The 26,694-nt window shown below is 48.3% G+C and overlaps 1 protein-coding gene across 7 annotated transcripts in view; it reads left to right on the forward strand.

Moving 5' to 3' along the window:
• Positions 1-26,694, forward strand: part of ZDHHC14 (zDHHC palmitoyltransferase 14) — a 264,705-nt gene that overhangs the window by 221,137 nt on the left and 16,874 nt on the right. For all 7 annotated transcript variants that reach the window (XM_081829205.1, XM_081829203.1, XM_081829204.1 and 4 more), the window contains 4 exons: positions 4,696-4,833; positions 8,066-8,114; positions 21,958-22,060; positions 23,121-23,230. In XM_081829205.1, the coding sequence (XP_081685331.1) occupies positions 4,696-4,833; positions 8,066-8,114; positions 21,958-22,060; positions 23,121-23,230 (400 nt within the window). The remainder of the gene's footprint in view (positions 1-4,695; positions 4,834-8,065; positions 8,115-21,957; positions 22,061-23,120; positions 23,231-26,694) is intronic.

Raw genomic sequence — 26,694 nt, forward strand, 5'->3', positions numbered from 1 at the left:
TGGCCGATGTCAAAGAGGTTACTGCCTATGTTCTCCTCTAGGATTTTGATGGATTCCTGCCTCACATTGAGGTCTTTCATCCATTTTGAGTTTATCTTTGTGTGTGGTGTTAGAGAATGGTCGAGTTTCATTCTTCTGTATATAACTGTCCAATTTTCCCATCACCATTTGTTGCATATTTTTTCCTGCTTTATCGAAGATTATTTGACCATAGAGGTGAGGGTCCATATCTGGGCTCTCTATTCTTTTCCATTGGTCTATGTGTCTGTTTTTGTGCCAATACCATGCTGTCTTGGTGATCACTGCGTAATTCCCTTTTCTAAAGTACGTTCCCACTGGTCACTTTAATGGGACCTTCTTCCCCCACTTAGGATCTCAGGGCAGGTGACTTTTTGAAGTTGGTTGGCATCCTACCCCATAGCGTCTGGGTCTCCCAGTGGTGTCCTCTGGAGCTTTTAATAAACCCACCCCTGCCTCCCCCTATTAGTGGGAGAGGCCAGAGGCCACTTCTCGCCATGAGCTGACTCACACTAACTGTCCAGTCGATGCTTTTAGCCTCTGGTCAACAGTTGCCACCCCTCAGCCTTCTCTGAGCACGTTCAAATTTCACGGACCCCTGCCTTTTCCTCGGGTTGGCTCACCCGAAATCTTCTTTCACCAGCATTTTCAGTGTCTGCACCTGGCAACCAGCGATCACTCGGAAACCTACCAAAAGCAATTAAAGGCGTCTCTTCCTTCGCTTGGTGCATGTGTGTTGAGTGTCTGCCAGGTTATTCAGGCAGCTAGAAATGGTTTTTCACTGCAAGCTCACCTGGGGAAGGAAGGGAGAACAAATCCACAGATCATAACAGGACGGCATCAGGTTTATCAGCACCCAGCCCTGCCCCTGTGTGCCGTCCCCCTCCCGTCAGGCTCTGTTCCTGTGTGCAGCAAGGCTGAGCCCGGATCCACAACAGCACAGGGAATAGCTCCTGGTGCTTAAACTCTCCAGAAATGCAGCGGCGTAGGGACCACTCCCTTCTGGCAGGGTCCAAACTTCAGAATCAAGGGATGTGGCAGCAACTCCAAAGCGTTTTCTTAAAGACTCTCCCACCACACCTCCCACCCCCACCCGCACCCCCACCCCCAGGACACTACATTTAATTTTTCCCTCCAGGAAATACACAAACTGACCTCTAACGATCACTGTTCGAAATGTCTCAGGTGGTGTGGATGCATGCAACTAGCTTTACCGGCTGTTGGGTTCCCCTCTCCTCCCCCAGATTTTCTCCCTCCCAGACAATTCCTGCTTCGCTCAGGTCCACGGGGGCACGTCGTGTGCAGCTGTGGCCACTTCCTCTTGTCCCAGCTCCACCTGTGCCCAACTCTTGTCTGCTCCTTTCCCGGGAAACTGAGTAACAGAAGCCTCCCTGTTCAGAACAACCCCTGGTGCCCCCCCACCCCAGCTTCCTCCACTCCGAGTGAGGGCATGTGTGTTCAGAGCAGAGCCATGCAGGCCGGGGTGAACACCCCTTGTCCTGCTTTTAGCCTTGACCCGTAAAGGGAGGGTGTTGTACGCTTGCCAACACTGCTGAGAGAGAACAGACTGAGATAGAGGTTAAATTAGGTTTTCTCTGTGAGGAGTTTATTCCTTGAGTCTGCAGAATAGTTGGAGTCTGAAAATAAAGCACCCCATCAAATAAGATGAGGAGCACCTTGAAACCGCAGAGTGTTGTTGTCGTTGTTGTTGTTCTCCTTCCTAGCGCTTGACACAGCACTGGGCACATGGAAAACACTCAGTAAAGGCAGTGTGCCTCTCATGGCCAGGAGTCCTGGAGGTAGACGGAGCAGGCTTCGTCCCAGCCTTGCTACTCGCTAACTGAGTGGTGTTGGGCAACACGTGTGGCTGGCATGGATGTCCTTTTGGTAGTATGAGGGTTTATTCAGTCACTTGACAAATATTTATTAAAGCTTAGAGTAGCATTGGCAAACACACATAAAAAATGAATGATTTTGGAGATAAGTGAGGGTAGAGCTGATAGGACCTGTTGAAGGCGGCACACGGCCATTTTGGCATCACTGGTATATGGTTGGCAGTTGAATGTTGGGATGAAGAGAGACTTCCCAGTGGTAGAGAATCCATGGAGAGGAGAAGAGGCCCAGGCTGAGCCCCGGGTGCAGCCCACCTCCAGAAATCAGGCAGAGAGGGAAACTGAGGAAGGGGATGGGAGGAGGGCACCAGGTAAGGCTGCCGAAAGACAGAGATGCCCACCGATGCTTTTAGGCTCATTTACCACCATGGGTTCAGCAAACACAAAGAAGGACATGAAAAACATTCAACAAGAGAATTTCTTGGGGAGCCTACATTTCAGTGAGACTTTTGTAAGCCTACAATAAGTTTTCAGTAGTAAGACAAGTTTCCAAATGGAAACTTGTTCTCAGCTCAAGACTGCCAGAGAGCCAGGCATTCACACCATTCCTGAGATGTCACTGGTTTCGCAGGAAGCCTCCCAGGTGCCATGAGCAGGGGTCTCATGCTCCTCACCTTCCCCAGCTGCTCTGCTCCCTCAGGAAGACCAGAGTCACAGTTTAGCTAAAATTTTCTAAGCTGAAAACAAAACAACCACCTGCCCCCCCTAGCCATGGTCTACAGGGGGCTGCAAAGACCCTTGTGCTTCGATGGGGCATGTCCACGATGTTGGTTACGCCTCCCAAGCCCTGGTGTCCTCTGTGCTGATAAACCACTTTCACTTGAGGAAGAGGCTCAGTCCACGACATATTTGGGATTTGGAGATCGGCTTTCACAGCTGGAATCAGAAGTTCCAACCTAACATGTCCTTTGTGCCCCCTGTCTCCACTTCCCATTCCCATGTGGGATACTCATGGATCAAGAAAAAGAGGCTTCTCAAAATGACAGACTCAAAGTCTTGGGAAAATCTGGTTGGTTCAGATTTTTTTTTCTCTTTTTGCCCTTCTTTGTGTAGACCAATGACTTGGGAGAAATGAGGTGGTTTTGACACAGGAGTGCCCTTTTCAAGAAGCAAGCTTGCAGGAGACATAAAATGGGAGATGAGTGATTTATGACAGGTGACCAGAAAGAAAGGACACTCTGCCTTGCCTGGCTTTGGACTGGTTTACTTACACAGTCACACCTCCCATAGGCCTCTCTGTGTGTTTTTAAAGCATATCAGTACTTAAAAGATGAAAACTGGGTAGAAGATAAGCTTGGGAAAGACCCTGAGTAAAAAGTTGTCACCACCCTCCACCCCCTGGTGTTTTTGGCCCCACGGGCGGCAGGCGGTCTGATCAGGGTGAGTGTGTTAGTAGGGCGCTCTGCGTAGTCCTTCTGGATGGAAGATCAGCTGAGCAGTAGAGAAAAGAGAAGCACTTGGCCATGACTTGCAAGGGGAGGGACAAATCGCAATGGCATTACAGACTGTGTGAAATCCCTGCAGTGAGAAGACGTGGGTTTATGCACGGGCTTCCGGGGGAAACAGGGTAAGAGTGCCCAGTGCCGGCCCTTGGGTGTCCGCAGGGCACCAGGCCAGTGTATGCAGGGGGGGCCTGGCCCCAGCTCCTGGCTCCGCTGCTCCTGAGCAGTCTCCCCTCTCTCTCGGACTCAGTTTGCTCCTCTAGAAAATAGGGCCACATCATTTTCCTCCTAGAAATGGCTGAAGGCTAGAGGTATTATTAAGGTATGCGACTTCTCTTGACAAACTGCAAAACACTGTGTACTTTTAAAAATGCTCTCCCAGACATTATTTAATCCCACAACAAGTCTATAAGAGCATCTTCGTTTTACAGGTAACTTAGCTGAGAACTGCAGACTAAAAAACCCAGTTTGTTACGTTGGACATGAAGATCACAGTTCAATTTTTAAAATATCAATTTTCCTACAACTATTGAAGTAGTGGAGACATTCCTTGGGAAACCGTTGTTACGGGATGGGAGAACAAGGGATGATCCCTCTGTCCTGGCACCCCTGTGACCTCTGTCTATGACTACTCACACACACACACACACACACACACATGCACGCACGCATGCAAGACGGAAGACAGTTCTGTGAATCTCAGAGGCTTTTACAAAAGAGGGAAATCTTTACTTTTCTCATTGTAATGAGAATTTGAGTTCCCATTTCTTTAAGTTGCTGTTTGAGAAGAAGGTGCGTCCCTCATTTTTTTAAAACAGCTAAGTTCTGTTGAAAGAATGATTCTGTTCTTGAAACGTCTTCATGTTAAGCATTTCTCTGAGTGGTGCATTTGGAAACACGCTAGGATGTGAGTCTGTGATACAGTTTGACCATGAACAGCACAGGCCCGGACTATGTGGGGCCGCTGATACGTGGGTAGACAGCACAGTGCTGTGAACTTATTTTCTTTTCCTTATGATTTTCTTCATAACATTTTCTTTGCTCTAGCTTACTTTATTGCCAAAGTAGAGTATATAATACATATAATGTATAAACTGTGTGTTACTCGACTGTGTTCGTGATCGGCGAGGCTTCCAAGCGACAGATGGCTATCAGTAGTTACGTTTCGGGGGAGTCAAAGTTAGATGGGGTTTTCAGCTGTGGGGAGGTCGGCACCCCAGCCCCTGCACCCGTTCAAGGGTCAACTGTGTTGTCAGAGTATTGGGGAGCAGGGAGGGGCTCCCTCAAGTAAAAAAACATTCTATTAACTGATTTCCATTTTTTTTTTCTGCCTCTCATTTCAGAACGGTTTGATCACCACTGTCCCTGGGTAGGCAACTGTGTGGGGAAAAGAAACTACAGATTTTTTTATATGTTTATTTTATCTCTGTCTTTTCTGACAGTCTTTATATTTGCATTCGTTATCACCCACGTCATTCTTCGTAAGTATGCTGGCGAAATCAGATTACGTATGTAACCATTTGCCTGCCTTTGGTTTTCTGATTTAATTTTGAGTTAATATTTTGATCATTTCGGGCTTTCTCTTTCTTCTCTTTTCCCTCTTCCTGTTCCTCTCCTCACTTCCAGCCTGCCCCCTTCGTGTACTCCCCTTTCTCCCTCCCTGTCATCCCTCCCTCTCCTTCCTCCCTCCCTGCCCTCCCTCTCTGTCACCCCCGCAACCTCCTTCTCTGCCCTTCTCCCTGCCTTCCACCCCCTTGCTCCTTCGACTCCCCATTTCTCATCCTTCCAGCCACAGCAGCCAGATCACCCCAGATCAGGCTCTCTTTCACTTGCCCCTGTTCCAACCTCAGGGACCTCAGTTTCTCTTTGGCTAAGGGATCCCCTGGAAGAATCATTCCCACATTTTGCACAAAGGATAATGTGCTGCAATGATAACCATCAAACAGTAGTTTTGTTTTGCTTTTAACATGATACTGGCTTATGTAAGAACAGTCACCATCCCTAGAAAACAATGTCTGGGGATAAAGACACACACACACACATTAAAGATATACAATCGAAAAGATTTCCAATCATCTGCTAAACATTAGTAAATCCCTGGCATATGAAGGAAGCAACTTTATTAAAAATGAGATTTGGATATTAAGGATTTTAAGTATTTGCCTAAGCAAATGACATTTTTCATTTCCCATTCTGAAGGTCATAACTTTGAATTTCTTTTTTTCTCTTGGTTATCCACTTTCCAGCAACAGGGAATGATCAGAAGGAAGTGAATTGGCTTTGAACTATAAACTTACGCCTTTAAATGTCCATTCCAGTGCCCTTAGCAACATTAAAGCCCAGCAGGGCCTCTTGTCCACATTCTAGAAGTACAACCGCCCATTAGCAATTGCGGAGCTCCCTTCTGCAATATTTCTGGCAGCATCTGAACACGGCCTCACTTTCTCCCCGTGAGGCAGCGCTGAAACCACAGATGATGTGCTAAGGCTGGAGTTACTCTCTGCCTCTCTTTTGGGGGGCTGGGGGGACCTGGGGCAAGGAGGCGGTATGGAGAATTTCCCATAGATATATTGGTCAAATTTGGATATTAAGTGGAATCTCCCAAATTTTCATGGCATTTTAAAACTTAGGTCCCTTCTTTTTGGCTGAAATCATGCCAACATGATGCAAGCTTGGAATCTATGCTTGAAATTCAAGACTCCATGCGATCCCAAGAAGAAGACTGTTCGTTAGGGGCCCTTTCCACACTCCCCGTGGCCCTGCAGAGGCACCTCTTCCCTCTAATTTCAGAGTTGAAAAATGGCGAAAAAGCAGCCAGGGTCCCCTCTGCGTATTAATAGGCAAAAGAATCAGAAACGAGAAGAAATAAACACCGAGATTGCAGCACATTTAGGACATTAAAAAATAGTATTTAAACGTGACATTTTTAGATCATCTTTAGCAACTTCAGAATGCTTTCCTGTATGTGTTATCGAAGTGTATTTATGGCCTTGCCCCTGCATCCTGGACATCAAGGGCTGGTTTTGGCTTGCACACCTGCACACGTGAGCTCTGGCAACACACACACAGACACACACGCTCACTGTGAAGCCAGCCACTGCCATCACAGTTGGATGATGTACACTTCACTTTTATCTCCCCTTAAGTTTTACTCACCCCAGTTCCAGCAAAATCGAGTTTGCTGTAGTTTATGCTAATATATTGTTAATCTCATCTTCCACAAAGAAAAGCATTCAGAATTTATCTGCTTGCAAATTACCCGAATATGTTGAACAAAAGCAAATAAGGATTTTCCTCTCCCCTTGTTCTGCACCCCCCACAACCCCCACTAAACAACCCCCACCTACCCCCCCGACTTGGTTTGGCACTCAATGCTCTCAGGAAGGGCAGGTTTTTACATGGCTCCCGTGGTCCCCTAAGATTCTGAAAACATTGGCCAAGGCTGTTTGAGAGCAGCCGGAGAACTGTCACCTGAGTTCTCCCTGCCAGGTAACAGGCTCCAGGGAGGTTGGGGGGCCATGACAGGAAGGGGGGCCGGGGCAGAATCCTGTTGTAGCAAAGATTCTGAGGAACCTGACAGCTGGAACTCCTTATCAAGAATGGAAAGTTTGGGAAAGCGAACCAGTTTAGGTTCAGTAGGGAAAAAGAAGTCATTTCTTTTAGTGTCCTCATTTTGCCTCAAGAGTGTGTTTGCTCTAAGATCTGCCCCAGCCCACTTGCTGGTTTTGCCCCCTGACCTAGCAGAAGCAGAAGAGAAAGCCTTAAGCTTTCCTTATTCATTTTCCCACCCTTTGGCATCCTAGTACCGGGCATATCCTTGTGCCTCAGTGGTGGCCAGTGGGGGAGACAGCACAGAGGGAATGGGACCTTGAGGACAAATGCTCAGCCCTTACATGGCCGGACCCGGTTCCCACTTACACAGAAGGGTCCGGGACCCTGCCTCTAACTGCCCCGTCTGGCCACAGCAGCCCAGAACACCGAATCCATCCTCCCTGTTCCTCCCGTTGCTGCTCCAGGCCAGATTACGTCCCCCAAACACACAGCTTCACGCCGCACGGCAGGAACCCCCCCAGGATGGGAGCACCAGCATTCCCTCCACATGGGCTTTTATGTTTAAAAACCATGATGTCAACACATAAAAGAAAAATTGCTTCTTGTCAGATGCATCTTTACTCAAGCCCCTAAAGAATTTTTTTTTTTTTGCACAAACAATTCACTCCTAAAGTAGTGAGTAATAAACTCCAACTTTATGAGTTTGTTTACTCTGGGTGCAGATAAATACGTCTTTTATACGTAGCCTAGTTTATAGGATGTCCTAGGTCAACAGTTAACAAACTTTGGAAAAACAGTCTTTCATAAGCGAAGAGGAAAAAATAGCATACAGTATTCTGTTTTCCTATTAAAATGAGGAAAACAAAGGAGTAATCAGAACTATAATTTATGGGAAAGTATGCAGACATCCATCTGCTTTTATTGAAAAAATATCCTGCAGATGTTGGGTCTAATTATGAATCTGCCATTTTCTTGTTGAATAACTTTAGTGGAATCTCAATCCCTGATCAGCAAACTGGGAGCCGTAGCACAACAAAATATAATTATTTAATTGATCTTTAGACACCTATTATTCTTATGTAGATGAGGGAGCTTTCAGCATGAGGGCTGTTTCTCTGGAGGTGAATGTTTGAATACTAAATTTTGGTTTCATTCCCACAGGTTCACAACAGACAGGATTCCTAAACGCACTTAAGGACAGTCCTGCAAGATATCCTTTGGGGTTGCCCTGTTTTCCACGATGCTAACGTGTTAAGTATTGGACTGACCTTCTATTCAACTACCCCTTCCTCCGTGCCTTGGCTTTTCTTCTCCGAAATCATATTCTCCCTTCATTCCATCCAAAAAACTCCCTATGTTTATGCGCATGAGTAGTAATGTCTGAATGCTTGAACCTGGACATGACTCGTTTAGCCATATTTAAGTTGAAGTGCTCTTTAGCTAGAAAGCCAAGTGTGAATTCTTGTTCACCCCAGAAACCTGCATTGATCCGTGTTAAATCAGATTGGTTTGGGGAGAAGGAGGGTTTGCAAGGTCCAGTGGACTTCATTTTGATGAGCAGGTGGTCCCAACAGAGTATTTATCTTTGCCCCAGTGTGGGTGGCCTTATCACTGTGAGGTCACCTGATGGGAATCATCTGACGCCCTCTGTAGATTCCTTCTGGGAGTGCCATTAGGCACACCTTCAGGCAGTCCAGATAACCTATATTATTTCCAGGAACAGAATACCTTTTCATGATCTTCAATGGACTAACTTAACAATGGTCAATCTCAAATTCTTTGGATTAATCCCATCCTGCCAAACAGTTTATATGGGCATGTGCCATAGAATTTTGAACTTCTTGAAAGAAAAATGTTCACCCATGATGTGCTTGAACGGGCTCCCCACCTCAGCTGTCCCCCTAGGTTTCACGTTCATTAGTGTAGGGTGGGCCCACTGGACCCACTGACCCGGCTCCATCTGGGACCGGCTCTCTTTCTTCTTCATAGAACCAAGTAGGCTGGACTAGAACTTCTCATTACTCCCAAAAGTAATCTTCATCTTGTGGTAGAGAATTCTTAAACAATGAATGAAGAACTTTGCTAAGATATACATATCATTTACATCATTTAGTTATAAAGATAAGCCGGCTCGTGTCCCTAGGAGCGTGGGGGGGGGGAGGGGCTTATTAAGATATTTGAAAACAAATGTGGTCCTGTATATATTTTCGTTCTATAAAGTATCTCCACTTTGGTGCTTCTGTGTTTATAGCACAGAATGTTGGTCGAAAGTACAGATTCTTTAGTCAACTGATCTCCTAAAAAGGGGACGGGGACATATGGAAGATACACAGAGAGGACTTGAAGAATATATTTTACAGGGATGTCCTGTCTTCTCTGAAGGAATCTAGGAGGCAGGAGTTGGCTAGAAGTTACCCAGAAGGAAAGGTGGTCCTGAGAACGAAATTGTCAATGTCCGTGGCTGCTAAGAACAGGTCCCATGGGAAGTGTCATTCTTCGTCCCTCTCCCCAGTGCTGTCAGCACTGACACCCTCCGCCATCATTTCCTCTGCGCCCTTCTATTTTCAGGACATGTTGCTTGGGCACATCTTATAGTCAAGCCTTGTCATTTCTTCCCAGAAGAAGAGGCTCGTCTGTCTTTCAGGAAATTGGTTACATCATGAAAACATGCTGGTCATGGGAAGTTTTATAAATGCACATTAGAACCGGAACTGAGGTCTGGGCTGCGAGCTAGTATGCTTTCTGAGGCCTCAAGAGGGTTGCAGCCTAAGCCACCGCCCCTCCTCTGTCCCTGGCACCTGTGACTTCCCAGACAGCCTATGTCTGTACAGGATGCCCGTGGAGCTTTTCAGACAATGAACGGGCATCCGTGACAGGGACTCCTCTCCGTGGGGAGGGGAGGCGAAAGCCTGACCTGAGACCTGGGGGATCTCAGCGGCTCCATTCCCTGGGGACAGCAGACCCCCCCCGCCCATTCCCTGGGGCTCACCTCTGTGCCACCTGTGGGCACAGCACTCCTTGTGCATGGGTCTTCCGGGTATCTATTCCAGACCTCCCAACTCATGGATCTTATCGGATCATAAGGAAGGACCAGGTAGTGAGTTCTGGATTCCTGCTTACCCTCACAATTTTAGGAGGTCTGAGGTCATTTCTTTCAACCCTTTTGTGTCTCAAGTTTTGACCTGCAAGAGTCAGCCATTCCGTACTTGACATGCTAGGGTGACAAAGTCAATTATATGGAATATAAGTGAGAACACCCAGCACCAAAGCATCGTTTACGTGCATGACAGGAGTGATTTCGAAGAAGATTCTTTTTGTGGCAAGATGTGCAACAGACGGTCTCTGCCAGAACATTCTCTTCGAGTACACACGTCTGCTCATTCTCATGATTTGGCTGTGCTCATGGTGTGTATAATCAAGAGCATTGTGTTCCCCAGGAAGGGGAACAGACCAGTGTTGCTGGTAGAATGAGCAGCCTGCTGACTTTGCTGGAGAAACCGTTCACGTGGAAAGGAGAGGAGAGAGAGAAATGCTCTTACCAGGTTCCGAGCAATTTTTAGCTTATTTTCCCTCGAAATAGTATTCTCAGGTAGAGGTAAAGAGTCTTTGCTATGGCCCAGATTTGAAAACGCACAAGAATCTCAGCCACTGGCTTTCCAAATGGTGTTGCCGTATGTAGGTGCTGAGGTTTGTTCTCTTTGTGGGTGTCACCCAGGCATGTCCTCCACGCTCAGGAGCTTGGCAGCCACATGACCCCGTCAGAGCCAGTGGCGACCACAGCCCGCTCTGTAAGTGCATGAGGCCAGCATGCGCCTGGCTGTATTTTGGAGGCTTCAAGCAACATAAATTCATTGCCGTGCAGTTCTATAGGTCAGAAGTCCAGCAGGCTTGGCTCATTTCTGCTCTGGGACCCGCAGTGCTGAAATCAACATATCACCAGCCTAGACTCTTATCCAGAAGCTCCGGGGAGAACCCTCTCTTCGGCTCATTTGGGGGGTTGACCATGTCCGTGGGATGTAGGATGAAGGCCCCTTTCTTTGTTCCATTCTCTGACTCGTGACTTCCTTGCTCTTCAGAGCGAGCAACAGCGGGTCAGGTCCCTCCCACACTTTGAAGCTCTCCTGCCTCTCTCCCGCCCATCTCTCTGACCTCAGCCAGAAAGGCTCGCTGCTTTTGAAGAGTGGCCGCAACCTGAAAACTCAGGATAATCTGCCCATCTCAAGGTCTTGACCTTCAGTCTGCAACTCCCTTTTGCCATGTAGGTAATGGAGTCACAGCTGCCAAGGATTAGGACATCTTTGGGGAGGCTACCGTCCTGTCAGCCCCACAGGCCTTTGGGGAGGAAGTACCCTGGAATCAGGCACTCAAGTGCAGGTGGATTTGAGAGGATTTCTTTCTGGACCCATCCATGAAGCTCTGTAGTGGTCCGGCTCGCTTCTGAGTCTATGTCTGCCCTCCCTTCCTTTGCTGCCCTTTGTGTCACTCTAGGAGAGAGAGGGTGGGAGATAAAAGTTGTGATGAGTTAGAATCTATGTATACACACATATGTGTGGTGTGCGTGTGTGTCTACGTGGGTATCCTCTCCTGAGGCCGGATTTTGTGGCACCTCTTGATCCACTGTAAAAAGGTGACCTAGAGCTGAAGCCAGAACATCCCAGGGCAGCTACCACAGCTGACGTAAAGACTGTCTGATGTTTTCCCAGAGAAAATCAGGGACCAAGAGCAGGACCCCGGGGGAACGTGAGGGCACAACAGGCCAGTGGGGAAGAGATGGGCAGGGAGATGACAGGAGCCATCTTAGCAGCTGTCCCAACCTGCATCTTCTTTACTCTTTCTGGAAGCAGTGGAGAAGTTCAGGAACATCAGACTTACCCATACCAAAAAGTGAGGTGCTGGGTTTTTTAATTGCAAAGAACATAAACTGTTGGATGTGCCACTGAACAACCCCCCCCCCCCCAATCGGTACGACTTACCTACAGGCTCTCTGTGCTGTCGGAGTCTTCTCTGTTTTAAATACTTGCTTTGGAGAAGAATCCCTCCTTCTATTCAGTGAAGCTGTTAGGAAGTGCTGAGGTCTGATGATTTATCATGAATTGGTATTCCAGGAGAGAAAGTATGCCTTAGGTTCTATGAGGTTGGGATGTGTTTTTGAAAAAATATTAAGTTCTGGTTATGAGTGATAATATATGTGTGGTAAGTCAGGCTGGATCCTATTCAGATACCTGTTCAGTATTTCTGGCTCCTGCCTTTCCTGTGGACACCTGTGTGGCTTTGGAAGTGGCATGGGGACAGCCAGGCCGTGCGGGTGAGGGGCCGTTTTCAGCTCACAGAGAAAGGTGTGCTCACCACTGGGGCAGCTCGGAAACAACGTGGCCTGGGGCAGCAGTGACCAGGGGTGGTCACAGGGACCAGGGGTGGTCCGAAAGACAGTGGGTCGTGCCTGCCGGTGTGGGAGGAGGTTCTAGCCTCAGATCATGTTCGTACCTCCAAGCTCCTTTCCATCGCTGAGGCCCTGGGAGTTTGGGAGTCTCTTAGGAGGTGGTCGATTTCTGATGGATGAGACGGATCTGTGACATTTCACACTCATGGAAACTTCCCTGGCTGCTGGCCCTGCTGCCCCAGCTTGTCCTCTCCAGCCCTGCAGTCTGTGTAGAGCGAGAGTCTGTCCTGCACCAAATTCTTAAAACGAGGTTTTCTGGGGAGTTGCCTGAGCACAGGACTGGAGTCCCATGTGGCTCTGCACGTGACCCGGCCAAGTGTTCTCGGGCAAGAAAATAACTCAAATTTAAAATTTTTCAGTGGCCTCCAATCTGATCTCCTGACCATGACATCAGAATATCCTGATGAGAAATCTCACGGCACAGGCAAAGGTTTTTTCTCTCAGTGGATTTACTTCAAAAGATCTAACCAAGAGCCATGTCGTTGATGAAATGAGAGAAATGAGAAACACAGGGCTAATTAACAATGAACCGGGACACCTTATCAGAGATACTGACACGAATGAGGGAAACACCGACCCCCTGAAGCTTCTGATTGGGCCCATGTGACCGCAGCAAGCCCGCAGGAGAAAGGAATCCACCTGCTCCCTTAGTAAGTGGCGTGGACCGGATGGCGTCTAGTTTGAGTGCGACAGAGCCCTGGGCGGAGGAGGAGGAGGAGGAAGAGGAGGACGGGGAGGGCAGAGGCCCCTCCCCAGCCCGCACCACGGCCCGGCCCCAAGGGGAGGGAGGGCCCAATGCCGATGGCACCGTGGCCTCAGAGCCCCAGGCCTGCCCTCCCTCTGACTCCCTCCCTACCTCCCAGTGCCTGCTACTGTGGCCTGGAGCCGTTTCCTCCCTCTCATCTCGGCATCAGAGAAGGAGAGGCAGTGGTGGCTGGGTGCTCTGAACCTCTGGCCTTCTCGAGGGAGAGATGAAAGGAGAGTATTCTCTACAAAGGATGGCACTGTGCCTTCCATCCCCACAGTCAGGCAGGCTCCAGCGGAGGAGGTCCACTTGGCATCTGTTTCTTTCAGGATCATTTGACTGAACACCTACTATGTGCAAAATCTGCCAGGGTTAAAGCAGAGAAGTATCCACCACCCCCCAACCCCCCACCAGACCTTCGAAACACATTCTATCAAAGAAGGCCGAGCAGCGAGGGTGGGCAGGGTGAATCATTCTTCAACTCGGCGCGCATCTGTTGAAGCCAAGATCTGGTGGATGACACTGATTTCTAAAAAGCAGAATGAGTCTTAAGTGGCATCAGAAATCATAGAGAGCTTGAGGTGGCGGGGGGCGTCCAGAAGGGCATCATGCAGGGAAATCAGGAAAGCCTTTGGCGGGTGATGTTTGCACAGGGCTTGGGAAGATGAGGGAAGTGCTAGCAGCGGACATGGAGGGGAAAGGTCCCAAGCAGGGCCGAGAGCCTGAGCAAAGCCTGGGCGAACACAGCATGTGTCAGGGAAGAGCAGATCACCTGCAGGGCCAGAGCTGGGTTTGTGTTCATTCATTCCCTCAGCAAGGTTTACGGGGTGCTCCCAGTGAGTGGGCCCTCTGTCCTAATGGTGTAAGCTCACAGATGCACTTAGGACGCGCGGTGGGCGTAGTGGAAGGGAGCTGTGATAGCTAAGCCCCGGTTGCAGGGTGGGGGTCAGGAGCGACTGCTCCCAGGAAGACAAGGGCCCCGACAGCATTGTATAGCCATGAAGGCGTGGGACCACCCTCCTCCCCTGGACTCTGGGGAACCAGCTTAAATTTTTGGCAGGTGAATGACTTCATCAGAGCTGGGTTTTGTTGTTGTTGTGTTCTTAAGAATACTCATCTTGCAGCAGGGAACACAAGGAGGGAGGAAGGAGATGGCTGGAGGGGAAAGGCCCCCAAAATTGAAATGAGTGACAAGGGGCCAGCTCAACTGGCAGCTGGACAATCAGATCAGCTCTGCTGGGAGGGGACAGGAGCGGAGGTCAGAGCCAGTCCTGAGGGTTCAGCCCTGGGTGTCCAGGGGAAGGAGAGCACAGCAGAAAAGGGAGACAGCCAGCACTGATTTCGGGAGAAACGAGTCCTATTAGAAGTCTGTTTACAAGCAGAACCTAAGAGATGACCCCCCGGGAACCGCCACGTGAGGCTAGAGTAACTCCAGGATCCTCTGTAGTTCCTTGCATGAAATATGGAAAGAGGAAAAAGTCATGAGCCTGCGGTGACAATGCTCCAGCCTCGTAGGAAATGGGACCCAGCACACGGTGCCCCGGGAGCCACGTGGCCACACCTCGGGCTCACTGGCTTCCAGGTTCTGCGAGGTGGAACCCCCCAGGGACAGGACCCCAGGGCAGGTGGCATCATTTGAGGAGGAGCCGGAGAGGGGAAGAAGCGCTGTGATCAACAATCGGTGCAATGAAACGACATTAACATCCAATTAAAAGGATTACAGTCATTTTTAATCATGACTTATTGTTCGGCGCTCCCAAATGAAGAGTTTTCAGTGGTTGGTAAATCAAATGGTAATTGATTCTATGTGGGTGGAGGCTTTTGACAGAAAGCCTTTTTATCCCCAATTTGCATTCATTTCGAGGCACCCACTGTCTGAAATGCACCAATGGCCTGTTTTAATCGAATCTGGTAGAAGGCCTGGAGTTGGCTCAGTGCCCTCAGGAAGGAGGGACACCATACTGCTCGTTGCAAAATTAATGAAGGCAGCGTAGGCCTTCGCTAAACTCGGCTTTCAGGATGGACCCTTCTGTCCCAATATCTGTGGCTCCTCAGAGGGACCCCAGAAAATAGGTAGGACAGGTGTCTTTAGGTCCCTTACAGCTGGGCCTGCACTGAAGGGTCACATGACCCCAATTTCTGCTCAGCAGTGTTGCCAGAACTAGAGTCTGGATCTCCCCACCACCAGCCCCTCACTCCAGGCAGGGAGTGGAGATGCTTTTCCAGTGCCCCTGACAGTCTGACTGGGGGAGTCCCACGAAGAATAAGCATCAGATTACATCTCACGAGGTCACAAAGCAGGGGAGGATGGTGTTGGGTTTCTTAAATCACCCAAGTACGACAAGAACATACTCTGACTGTAAAAGATTTCAAAGAGTCAGAAACCTAAGAGTTAAAAAAAGGAGCACTGCTCTTGACGGTTCACAGGAATCCTTGTCGGGTTTTGTGGGTCTTTCCAGATGGTATTCCGGGAGTCCATACACATACCAATATACCGTGGCAGGGAAAGTTTCTACCGAAAAGGGATCATACTCTTTGCATTGCTCAACAGTTTGATTTTTAAATATTTCCTGGAGATACGTTCCATGTCAACATATGGATCTACCTCATTTTTTTCAACTGCTTTATAGAATTTCAGAATGCAGATGAACCATAGTGTATGCTTCTGTTGATGCGTATTTAGATTTATTAATTTTTTTTTTTTTTTTACTGCTTAAAAAATGAGGCAGTGGATGTTCTTGCCTGTATCTCTTTGTGCACAAGTGTTAGTGTTTCTCCAGGACTGATAATAGCCACCTTGTGCTGATTTTCCTGTTTGTTGACTTTTTTTTCATTACCACAATGTGCTAGCCCATACTCTGTCCATTTTGTATTGGGGTGTTTGTTCTTTTCCTATTAACATATTCTTTATTCTCAATAATAACTATTTAATATCTCTTGCCAATATTTTTCTCCCAACCTGTCACTTACCTTTTAACTTTGCTTTTTCAATACAAAAAAAAATGCTTAACTTTTTAATGAAATCAGTCTATAAATCTTATAATCATGACTCCTAGACTTTGTGCCTTATATCCATGCCCCCAAAATTGTAGGAATATTTCCTTTATTTTCCTCTAATACTTTAAGATTTTATTTTTTCAGTCTGACAAAAGTAATTTCTCTGTAATCTAAGTGTGTGTGTATGCTAAAGTTCTCACTATTTTTCCCGATGTTTAGTGAAGTGTCCCAGTACTGTTCACTATTCTGTTCTGGTCGTTCTCAAACTTTTTGGTCTCGGGACTCTTTTTCACTCTTAAAAATTATTGAGGCCCCAAAGAGCTGTTGTTTATGTAGATTATATTTATTTCTAGAGGTCACATTGAAACTATGGCTGAGAAATTTTTAAAACACAAAATGCACCAGCACTCATCCTAGTCTGATGAGAGTAAGGACATGAGTCTTGCATCCTGCAGGCTCCAGAGGAAACCCCGAAAGAGAGAATAGCATCGAGACTGATAAATAATGTTTTGGCATCAGTAGGAAAATAGTCCTGACCTGGGGGTTTCCCTGAAAGGATCTTGGGGACCCTAAGGGTGGCACAGGCCACACTTTGAGAACCACTAATGTATTCTTTCACCACCAGTTTGAAGTGCCTTCTGTACTCCCACATGCCACAGGTCTCTCTCAGACTCTGGTGCTGTTCGCACCTCGTTTTGTTTACTGAAAGTCTCCTCCCATCCCCCAACCCGCAGTTTTTTTCTTTTCAAGTTTTCTTACCCGTTCTTGCACATTTTCTCTTCCTGATGAGTTTTAGAGTCAGTTTGTCTGATTCCTCTTTTAAAACTCCACTTGGAATTTTGACGGGAATTACAGTGACTTCATAGATTAGTTTGGGAGAATGTGCACCTTTATTTCCCGGTATTAAAGAATGTAGGACAGAAGGATTTCAGAGACTGAAAGATGATGGTCACATGATCCAGAGTGAAGGATCTCCATGACTTCCCAAAGTGTCTGTCACGCGAATCACTGGGACGTGAAGAGTCCCCAGCCCAGACACAGAAATGGTGCTCGGGTGACAGGGGCATGAGCTGTATTTTCCCATCTCTAAGGATTATAAGGTCATCCAATGGATGAGGAAAATATGCTGACAAATTCCTGAACCTAAATATCTGCAAGCATTAAATGCTGATGTAGACCCTGAATCTAGAGAAGAGAGGGAAATATCACTCATGTCCACTCTTCCATTGAAACTTCCTGTAAGGGTGCCCCGCTGATTTTACTGTAATTTTTAAGGGAGGAAAAGAAGAGATTACTAAGAATATTCGTTTCTTACATTTTAAACATCAGAACCCAGGACAGAGACCTGAAACAGATTAAAATTCATGAGGTCTCTGGCTGCAGAGAAGTGCCCCTCAACACCATATGCCGCCCAGAGCCTCGTGCGCTCAGTGCTCAGGAAGGAAAGGGCCCCAGGCAGAGCCTGGACTTGGCATTCCCCAGCCATTCTGGAATCCAGGGGATTTGGGTCAGTGAGGAAACGCACATGAAATACAGACTTTTTAAACTATTACCTGGATTTGGCGCTTGGCAGAAAACACCATCACCAGCCTGATCGTTGGAGAATGGAAAGATGGCTGGTGACATACTAAGAAAGACAAAGACTGTGGGACTGATGGGTCTGGTTCCGTATCGCAGGGGGCCTTGCTGCTGTAAGTGACAGCCAGTCCTGTGAAATGCCATCGCATGGGGCCTTGGGAAGGGTTCTTTCTGTCCTAGAAGTCTAGAGACCAAGTTCTAGTTCTGTTCTATCGTGAACTGCTGTGTGAGCTTTTAAAAGTGGCTTGACCCCTCTGGGCCTCAGCTTCCTACCTGTAAAATTAAGGGATTAAAATAAATCAGGACCTCTTAACTTGAGGTCCATGTGTATCTGTGGAGAGGTACCAGGGGAGTTTCCAAAACTCCTGAAATTATAAGAAAAAAAAGTGTGTGTGCCTATTTTTCTGAGAGTGGGGACCAAGAAAGATTAAAAATCTTTGGTTCCATGGTCTCTCACCTTTTGTGATTTTCCAAATACTGAGATGCCCTCACTATGCTGTCCAATGCTCTGCCCATGTGTCTGCAAGGGATTCTCACCTTGCTTGCCTCTCATGGGCAGACAGAGCCATACTCCCTTAGAGCAGGGAGTGAATGCCTCCCCCCCTCCCCTGTGCTCAGTGCAGAGGGCTGGCTGCACAGAAAGGCACAGAGCAGGTGCTCCCAGGATGGTGCAGGAACCCAATGGAGAGGTGTCTGCCCATTAGCATTTTTCAGGCTTTTGCATTCCCACAGTCATCTAGTGAGTACCTCGATGTGCAACATCCTGGGCTAGGAGCTACAGGGAATTGCATGCACACACCCCCCCACCGGCCACACAAGGGGCTCCCTGTGTTACTGGGGGCTGGAGGGAGACAGAGACTGGCTGTGGTAACTTCTATCATTTGGAACCATCTCTGAGGCAGTAAACATCCAACTCTTATTAAATGGCTCTCAGTGGAATTGGCACATTTTTTCCTCATTTCCCCTTTTAAAAATCTCAGTAAATACGTTTTGACACATTTAAGAAAAGTTTTTTTTTAAGATTTTACTTATTTATTCATGAGAGGCAGAGGAAGAGGGAGAAGCAGGCTCCCGGTGGAGCAGGGAGCCTGATGCGGGACTCGATCCCAGGACCCCGGGATCACAACCTGAGCCGAAGGCAGACATTTAACCGACTGAGCCACCCAGGTACCCAAGAGAAATTTATATGGATCTTATTATGGCATAGATATTTTCAACATCTGGCTATTGAGTCAGTGAGAAGATGTGTTCAAATGTTTGTCACCCTGCCTGAGAGTGAAGTTGAAGGGGAGTGGTCTACTCAAGCTGCCGTAGGGTCACAAATCCGTGACAAAGACCATCCCCGTCTCTCCCAGCAGGATGTGGTCAGCCTAGAGCCACCTGGTCCTCAGCAGGAATAGGAAAGGAACCAGCCCGTGGCTTTTCTGTTCTACTGGCCCAGCCACACTTCCAGGGGTCCATCCCCAGCTCTGCTATTTCTCAAGCAAAGTACTGAACTGCTCTCTGCCTCAGTTTCCCTATTGGGTAATTGGGAATCCCACTTCTCACCAGGTCACTGAGAATCAAGTGAGTTAATCCATGTGAGGCCTCCAGACTACCACCTGATGCATAGCCAGAAACACCAGCCACGAGTTGTTATGAATGACGATGATCACTCCTTAAGACACACGGTGGGGGGTGTCCGCCATGAGGGGCAAGCGCAAGGGGGCTGTGTCTTGCATCCTGCCTTGTATTCATGTCATTTTGACCTGGCTGTGAGCTAAGCATACAACTGCAGTCTGCTATTTATAAAATGTCTCTAAATCTCAAGATATCAATACAGAAAACTGCAAGCTTAGTCTTGGAGCTATACCTTTAAAGTTCCATGTCCACTGGAAAAGGATTCTGACAAGCCTCCTTTGAGGGGTGATCATTTTAAGTGGCGTTGCAAATGGGGCGGCAACCAGGACATGGGTAGCAGCCCCTTTAAATGCTGGGATCCTCCCCCACTTCAGCACGCCGGTTTTAGATGGTTTACACTTTAGCATTTGTGTATATTCTGACATCACCATCGTTCTACCCGGATGGCAAACTTTTGGCGACACCTAAGTATTCCTGAGATAGAAGTTCGGCTCTTCAGCAAATAAGTCCTTTGCTTTCATTCTTTATTCTCCTTTCTACCCTGACCATTTCTTGTTTCCGTTTCATGTGTCCCCTCCTCCCTGACCTTTCTAGCTCTGTCTTTTCCTTCCAGCTGTGCAAGTTCATTGCCAGTGTCACCTGCCTTAATGCAACCCACTTTTCCTTGACTCACTTTTCGCACTGCTTACCTCCATCATTTTCCCTGGACTCCACTTCACCTCTGCCTTCAAACCCCACGTGGTTTGCTTCCCCAGTCTGTCCCAGGGGGGGCGGGGATGGTCGGAGGAGGGGCATCTCTGAGCCGTCACCTGTGAGAAGGCTGCTGAGAGGGGCGTCTGGGTGGCTCAGTTGGTTAGGCGACTGCCTTCGGCTCAGGTCATGATCCTGGAGTCCCGGGATCGAGTCCCACATCGGGCTCCCTGCTCGGCAGGGAGTCTGCTTCTCCCTCTGACCCTCCTCCCTCTCATGCTCTCTGTCTCTCATTCTCGCTCTCGCAAATAAATAAAAAATCTTAAAAAAAAAAAAAAAAAAAAAGAAGGCTGCTGAGAAATGAGACCATCTTTGCTACACGGGCTGCCACCCGTGTGTCCCCAGGTGCACCTGAAGCCTCCCCTCATCACCATTTGCCCCATCTGGACAACCCTGGGAGAAATGAAAAGGGGTGCCCAGGCTGGTGGCAGCCCTGGGACGGGGTCGGCTTCTCTGCATCTCTCTCTTACCCCTCAAATCCTCCCTACATGTCCGTACTTACCTGCTTTTCCAAAATACTGCCTTAGTTTTCCCCTTCTCAAGCTACTTACTCCTCCCTTTCGTCCGCCTCCTGCCTGCCTCCATAAGGAATGGACAGGGCTTGCTGGGAGCGCCATATGTTGGCATTTCGAAGACTCTGGGTGCTCTGGGCTATTTTCATCTGGGCTAGCTGGCAGAAGAGCATTCGTCTCCTCTTCAGATGTCCATCTAGTGAAAGGGTGGTGCTTTTCTGAGTGCTTGTAGTTTCTAGAAGTTTAAACCTTAAAAGAGTAAAGCATTTTTCTACTTCTCCAAGAGCAAAGCCAGTGGTTTATGCTGATGCTGAAAGTCAGTCAACGGGCAGGAGCCCATTCATTTCTCCTATTTTGTATGCCACCCCACATGCCCGGATGATGGTATTTGTTAATAATGACATGGCAGATTATGACACTGCACTGAATACTGTACTCATTTCTCTGGCCTAAAGATGAATTATATCCAATCCTGAAAAAAAAAATCAATGGTGATGTATTACAGCATGATCTATGGCTTCTATCCTTGGGAGCATTAAGAAAGCATGGGAATTTGTTTTCTCCAGCCTGTAACTTATCGATGGGGGATGCATGGTGTATATTTAAACTCCCAGACCTATGATGGATATTTTTTTTCTCTGCGAAACATCTATATCTTGTAAATAGAATTTTATAAATATTTGTGGAACAGAAAAATTCTCTAGTCCTTTCAAATTGCCACACTCTGTGTTGATTTATCTCATCTGTTGAAGAATACCACACTTTCTCTCCTCTGGTTATAGCACATCTTGTGGAACTCTGGACTCCCCATCACTCAATGTCTGGTGAGCATCCACATTTTCTAGTTACCCACTGACTAGCTGAAAATAGCCTTAGTTGTCGGCATGGGCTAAGGGGCTGGAAAAAATTCCCCTTAAGTAAAAATACCCCTCACCCTGATGCCACTCTGAGAAATGGTCCCCTTCAGAAGCCCACTCACAGGTAGGGGGTGGGCAGCCACCATTGGGTGAAGGAACAATCAGGGAGAGAGAAAGCATGAAGGGAAGGCCTGCCCAGGCTTTCAGGTGCTGGTGGCCATCCTTGCGCATGACTACCAACTGTTGTTTTGTGACGTTTACTCATACCCTCGACACCAAGCTGGGGGAGAGACCTGTTGATACAACAGTTCACGGAGCCCACCGATGGTTCACTGAGCATGAAGGAGGAGAGGCTGGAGGAGAGAGGGGCGTCGTGCCGGCCCTGGAGGATCCCCTTCTGACTAGGGACGACCCTGACGTGAAGCGAGACAGACTCAAAGGCCTGAGGGAGTGTCTGTGGGTGTTTCCCGTCCAAACCTCACGTCATCCCAGCCCCTCAGGCATCCTGAGAGCTCTCCCTGCCTTCCCTGTTCTGCTCCTTGACTCCAGGCCACCGTGCTGGAGGCTGTGGTGTGCTTCTTCTCTGTCTGGTCTATCGTCGGCCTCTCGGGTTTCCACACGTACCTGATCAGCTCCAACCAGACGACGAATGAAGACGTAAGTTCCTGGCGGGCCGGGGTGGTGGGTGTGGGCACCTGTGTCCAGAGATGGAGGGGGAAAGGAGACAAGAGCTTGGGGGCCAAGGCCTTCCGCACATCCCATTCCAGATGTGAGCCTCTGGGAGCCAAGAATGTGCCGTGGAAGCATCTTCAGACGTCGACCTCCATGATTCCCAGTTGGGGATCTCTGAATTGTCTTACTTTCTGAACACGCAGTCAGATACTGAGGTCAGCTAAGTGACACCCAATTCCAAAGGGAGGAGATTATCTTCTCTTCCTTTTCAGTAGTTTTGTGAGTCCCCTAAAGAGAGACTGTGGCCGGCTGACATCTCGGGGTGAACGAATGAATCCACCTCTCATGTTTAACACCTCCGTTTCGTTTTTGGAGGAGACCGCCCCGACCCAGAGTTTTACTTTTTGTCCGGGATTACCTGTCTATACTTAATGTGGCCAGAGAGGAGGTATAAAAACAGGAATCATAATGTTGGAAATGTTCCTCATCGACCTGGTCCTCTTTGCTCTGAATATTTAGATTCTGACAAAAGTCTCTGTCAGTACAGTGATTAAATGTCTCAGATTCAGTCAGATTGCCTTAAAGCCTTGATGAGATACATGAGTTAAGAGAACTTATGTTTGGTAACTGTGGATATTCGAATCTGTGAAATTATTTTGGCGACATTGTGAGGCCAAATGCAGACAGGCTGTAAGTTGGCGGTTGGGGGAGCCATGTTAACTCTCAGCTATCGTTCATTTAATTACTGTTGAGCATGCCAACTGGGAGCCTGAAACAAACCACGGGTTTGTATGAGTTGACCTCTGGAACCATGTAATAGAAACAAGAGATTATTTTCCCCAAAGAATGTAACTTTCTCTCTAATCTGACCTGCCTTTTGGGGATATTTCCAAGTTTGGGGTAAATACCAGTTTTCCTGGAGAAAGTGTCTCAGTTTCTCCTGGTGAAGAAGTGAGTGAAGATGATTTGCATTCTTTGTGGGCTTCTCACGCTCCCTTTCACCTAAACGATGGCATTGGTGTTATTGATTCTCTTTTTCTTTCAGATTAAAGGATCTTGGTCAAATAAAAGAGGCAAAGAAAATTACAATCCCTACAGCTACGGGAATATCTTCACAAATTGCTGTGTTGCCCTGTGTGGGCCCATCTCTCCAAGGTGAGATTCGGAAAGTGTCATGCTCTTTATCAGACCTCGGGAAAGCCAACAACTTAGCTGTGGCAGCACAGCCCTCGTGAGGTGGAGACCCGGCCACAAAACCCACTGTGAGATTTGATTACACCCTCTGGATGACCACAGGGCCAGTGGTCGGCTTTGGGCCGTGGAGACGCGGCCCCGGTGCAATAGGGATCTGGCTCTGTTTATGGTGCTGTTCCTGCCATCTTTTTGGTTCTTTCACCGAATTTGTGTCAAGGATGAGGAAAATCTCCTAAGGATTGAAATAGGGAAACTGAGGCATGTGATTCCCATTAATTATTGAGTCATCTTGAGCATCGATGATGAACAGAGAGCTGCAGTTATCTTGGTAGGAGGGCCAGGATGCAATGTAGGAAGCAATTAGGAAACCTGTAGAAATTGGTGCTAAGAGCTGAGTTATATAGAATATACACGCTAAAATAGTTCAGGTGGAGAGATCAGCGTGGGCTGAAGCAGTCCAGGCCGTGTGGATGGTAACGCGACAGTGTGTGGTGGCAGAGTCGCGGACATTCATGAACAGTGTTAGATCTGCTCTAAGTGCTTTATATGTATCAGCTTTTAAAGATTTCATTTATTTAGAGAGTGCGTGCACCCAAGCAGGGGGAGGGGCAGAGGGAGAGAGAATCTGAAGCAGACTCTGCGCTGAGCATGGCGCCCGATGTGGGGCTCGATCTCACAGCCCTGAGATCACAACCTGAGCTAAAATCAAGAGTCAGCCGCTCAACCAACTGAGCCATCCAGGCGTCCCTATATGAATCAGCTCTTAAATCCTCGCTCTGTACCTAAGAGGTAGGTACCATTAGATCCCATTTTGTGGATGAGGAAGCTGGCACAGAGAGGTTCCATAACGTGCCCACGTTCACTGAGCTAGTAAATGCCACCTAGTCAGGACCCAAACCCAGGCCTCTGGCAACAGACCTAGCGTGCATGTGGAATGGTGCGTGCTGTCCCCCAGGCAGACTACACAAGTACAGAATGCATTCAGCTCCTGATTATTTGTGAGTTGACTCTCAGGTAGAGCATTTCCAACAGATTCATCAAATAATCATCCAACATATTTATTAAGCATGTTTTCCAAGTCTCTAGAATGAGTTTCCAAAACATTGCTACTTCCTCCCTTTTGGCCTCTAAATGCATAAATGGACTTCACGAAAGCTGCAGGGATGGTCTCCGAGGCAGCCCCACTCTGCACTTGGACCTCCGTGGCCAGTCATCGCCAATGTGTACTCATGGAATGCAAACTTGATTTTATTATCAGCCTCACTGAATATCATCAGGGAAGTAAGAGTGCTGCCCTCCCTCCCAGAAACAAAATCCAAGCATACGTTCTGAGGCCAAGTATTAATGGGTTATGTTACTGGCACTACTGGGTAATTAGAAATTGATTGTTTTCTAGTTTGGGCCTAGAAAGTTGGGAGCCTACTGTGCCACTCTCCTCCCAAACTGGGGCCCCTCAGGAGCCCCCTGGTCTGTTCCTCAGAGGCCTCTTCTGAGGAGGGGCTGCAGGAAGGGACAGCCAAGGACTCTGAATGAAGGGCCACCTTGGGCTGGGGAGTCAGACATGCCTGGGAGGGTGTCAGCCTCTCTCCAAGAGAGCTCCAGACCCACCCAGAAATCCCTGTTGGGGCTCTTTAGGGGCCCAGAAAACCCTTCAGGAAATGCTTGGTTTTTTACAACTTGGCTTTGTTTCCTCCTACCATGTATTTACTTGTGGATCATGGGGTCAGGCCATGAAGCCCAGGCTAGGGGCCTCGGAGGAGCATAAGAGGACAATGGAACAGGCCTCCTTCCCCAAGTCTAAAATGCACATCTGAATCCAGGAAAGGAATTTAGAAGTCTCACATTTTGAGCAAATCTCTTTTCTTGTTCCCCATTCTTCGATTTGCATTTGGCGCTGCTTTGTATTGTTTATATATCAAATCTTGTCACAACCAAACTTATGGCTTCCACGACTGGATAAGATTTCCTACTGTGGCTGAGTTGGGGCTGTATTCTTTCCAGAACCCAGGTCCCTGTGAATGGGGCATTTCTCGAGGACAGCACCCCCGCGGAACCCCGTGAACCGCTCCCGGGTTTGTGCAGGGAACATGGGCTGCTGGGCTCTCCCGCTGTGCCCACAGGCTCCCGGAGCTGGCCCTGGGCAGAAATGACAGGAGGATAGTGCTTGTCTTTGCTTCTGCCTCCAGTCGCCTTCTGTGCCCCTTCTCTCTCTGCCCTACCTCACCCACCCTGGTGCCCCTAAGAGGGCCAGAACCTTCCACGGGCATCCCAGCCAAGCCTGTGCAACGGGGACTAAGAACCACGAGCATGCCCAGAATCGTGTGCCTGAGTTGCCTCTAAAATGTTCTGAAATGGTGTAACGATGTGCTCATCAGAGCGTCTTCCTGTTTCCCTCTGAGAGCTATGAACCATGAGGGCAAAGACCCACATTTGGTTCCCTGCATGGGTCCCCAGGGCTGTGCATGGCAGCAGGGTAGGAATGGCCAGGTTTGGGGGAGGAGGTCCTCCTACGAGTCTAGCAGAGGGAATGGAAAATTGGAAAGAGAGAAAGTCCCAAGGTGTGATCAGGGTCAGGCTCTGCGGGCTGGTGCTAAGGGTCAACCTGTCACTGACAGATTGAATAGAATGGCAAGTCTACACAGTCAAAGAGTGGCTGTGACAGAGGGCAGGGTGCAGGTTCCATGGGACACCCAGGAGGGCTTCCCAGAAGAGGGGGCCTAAGTTGTCATCTATTGTAATGATGAGTAGGAACTGGAGGAAGGAATCTTGGGGAGGACACACGGGAGCAGCCTGTGCAACGGCCCTGAGGTGAAAGGAGAGTGTGGCCCGTCAGGGGAGGAGCTGAAAGAGCTCGGGTTAGGAGTGAGGGGACCACGGAGGGCAAGGCAAGAAGTGAGGCAAGGGGAGCACGTCCAGATTAGAGGGGCTCCCAGGTCATTGTGAGGACTGAAAGGAGACTCGGGAGAGAATGTTACAGTCTTGGCTGTGTGGATGGTCCATGAAACAAACTGAACACGGGATGAAAGCTGAGAAGGAGTTTATTTTGTCCTCCCTTCTGTCCTTTCAGACTCTTTGGATGACCTCATTTTTTGTTTTTGTTTTTGTTTTGCTCCTGAATGAAATCCCCTGCAAGCCCTTTAATTTCTCCTGTCACCTAAAAATGGAACAAAACAAAGGACTCAGGGCACTTTCATGTCCTTGAGCATCGTGTCATTTCCGTGAGTAGGGACCCGGGAGTTCACTGAAAGGCAACACTCTCCACCCCTTCACCTGTAGCCACGTTAGGATTTCAGCACATCTTTTGGGAAGACACAGTTCCACCCCCACTGCACACTGGCTCTGTCCCAGGGGACCTGCAAGGTTCCCGTCCGCCGTGGGCTGCAGATGAGCGCTTGTCCACCCTTCTTTGCTCTTTCCACTTTGCT

This window comes from Leptonychotes weddellii, chromosome 8 (genome assembly GCF_054177405.1).
Source record: "Leptonychotes weddellii isolate Sample4059 chromosome 8, ASM5417740v2, whole genome shotgun sequence".
Classification (NCBI taxonomy): domain Eukaryota; kingdom Metazoa; phylum Chordata; class Mammalia; order Carnivora; family Phocidae; genus Leptonychotes; species Leptonychotes weddellii.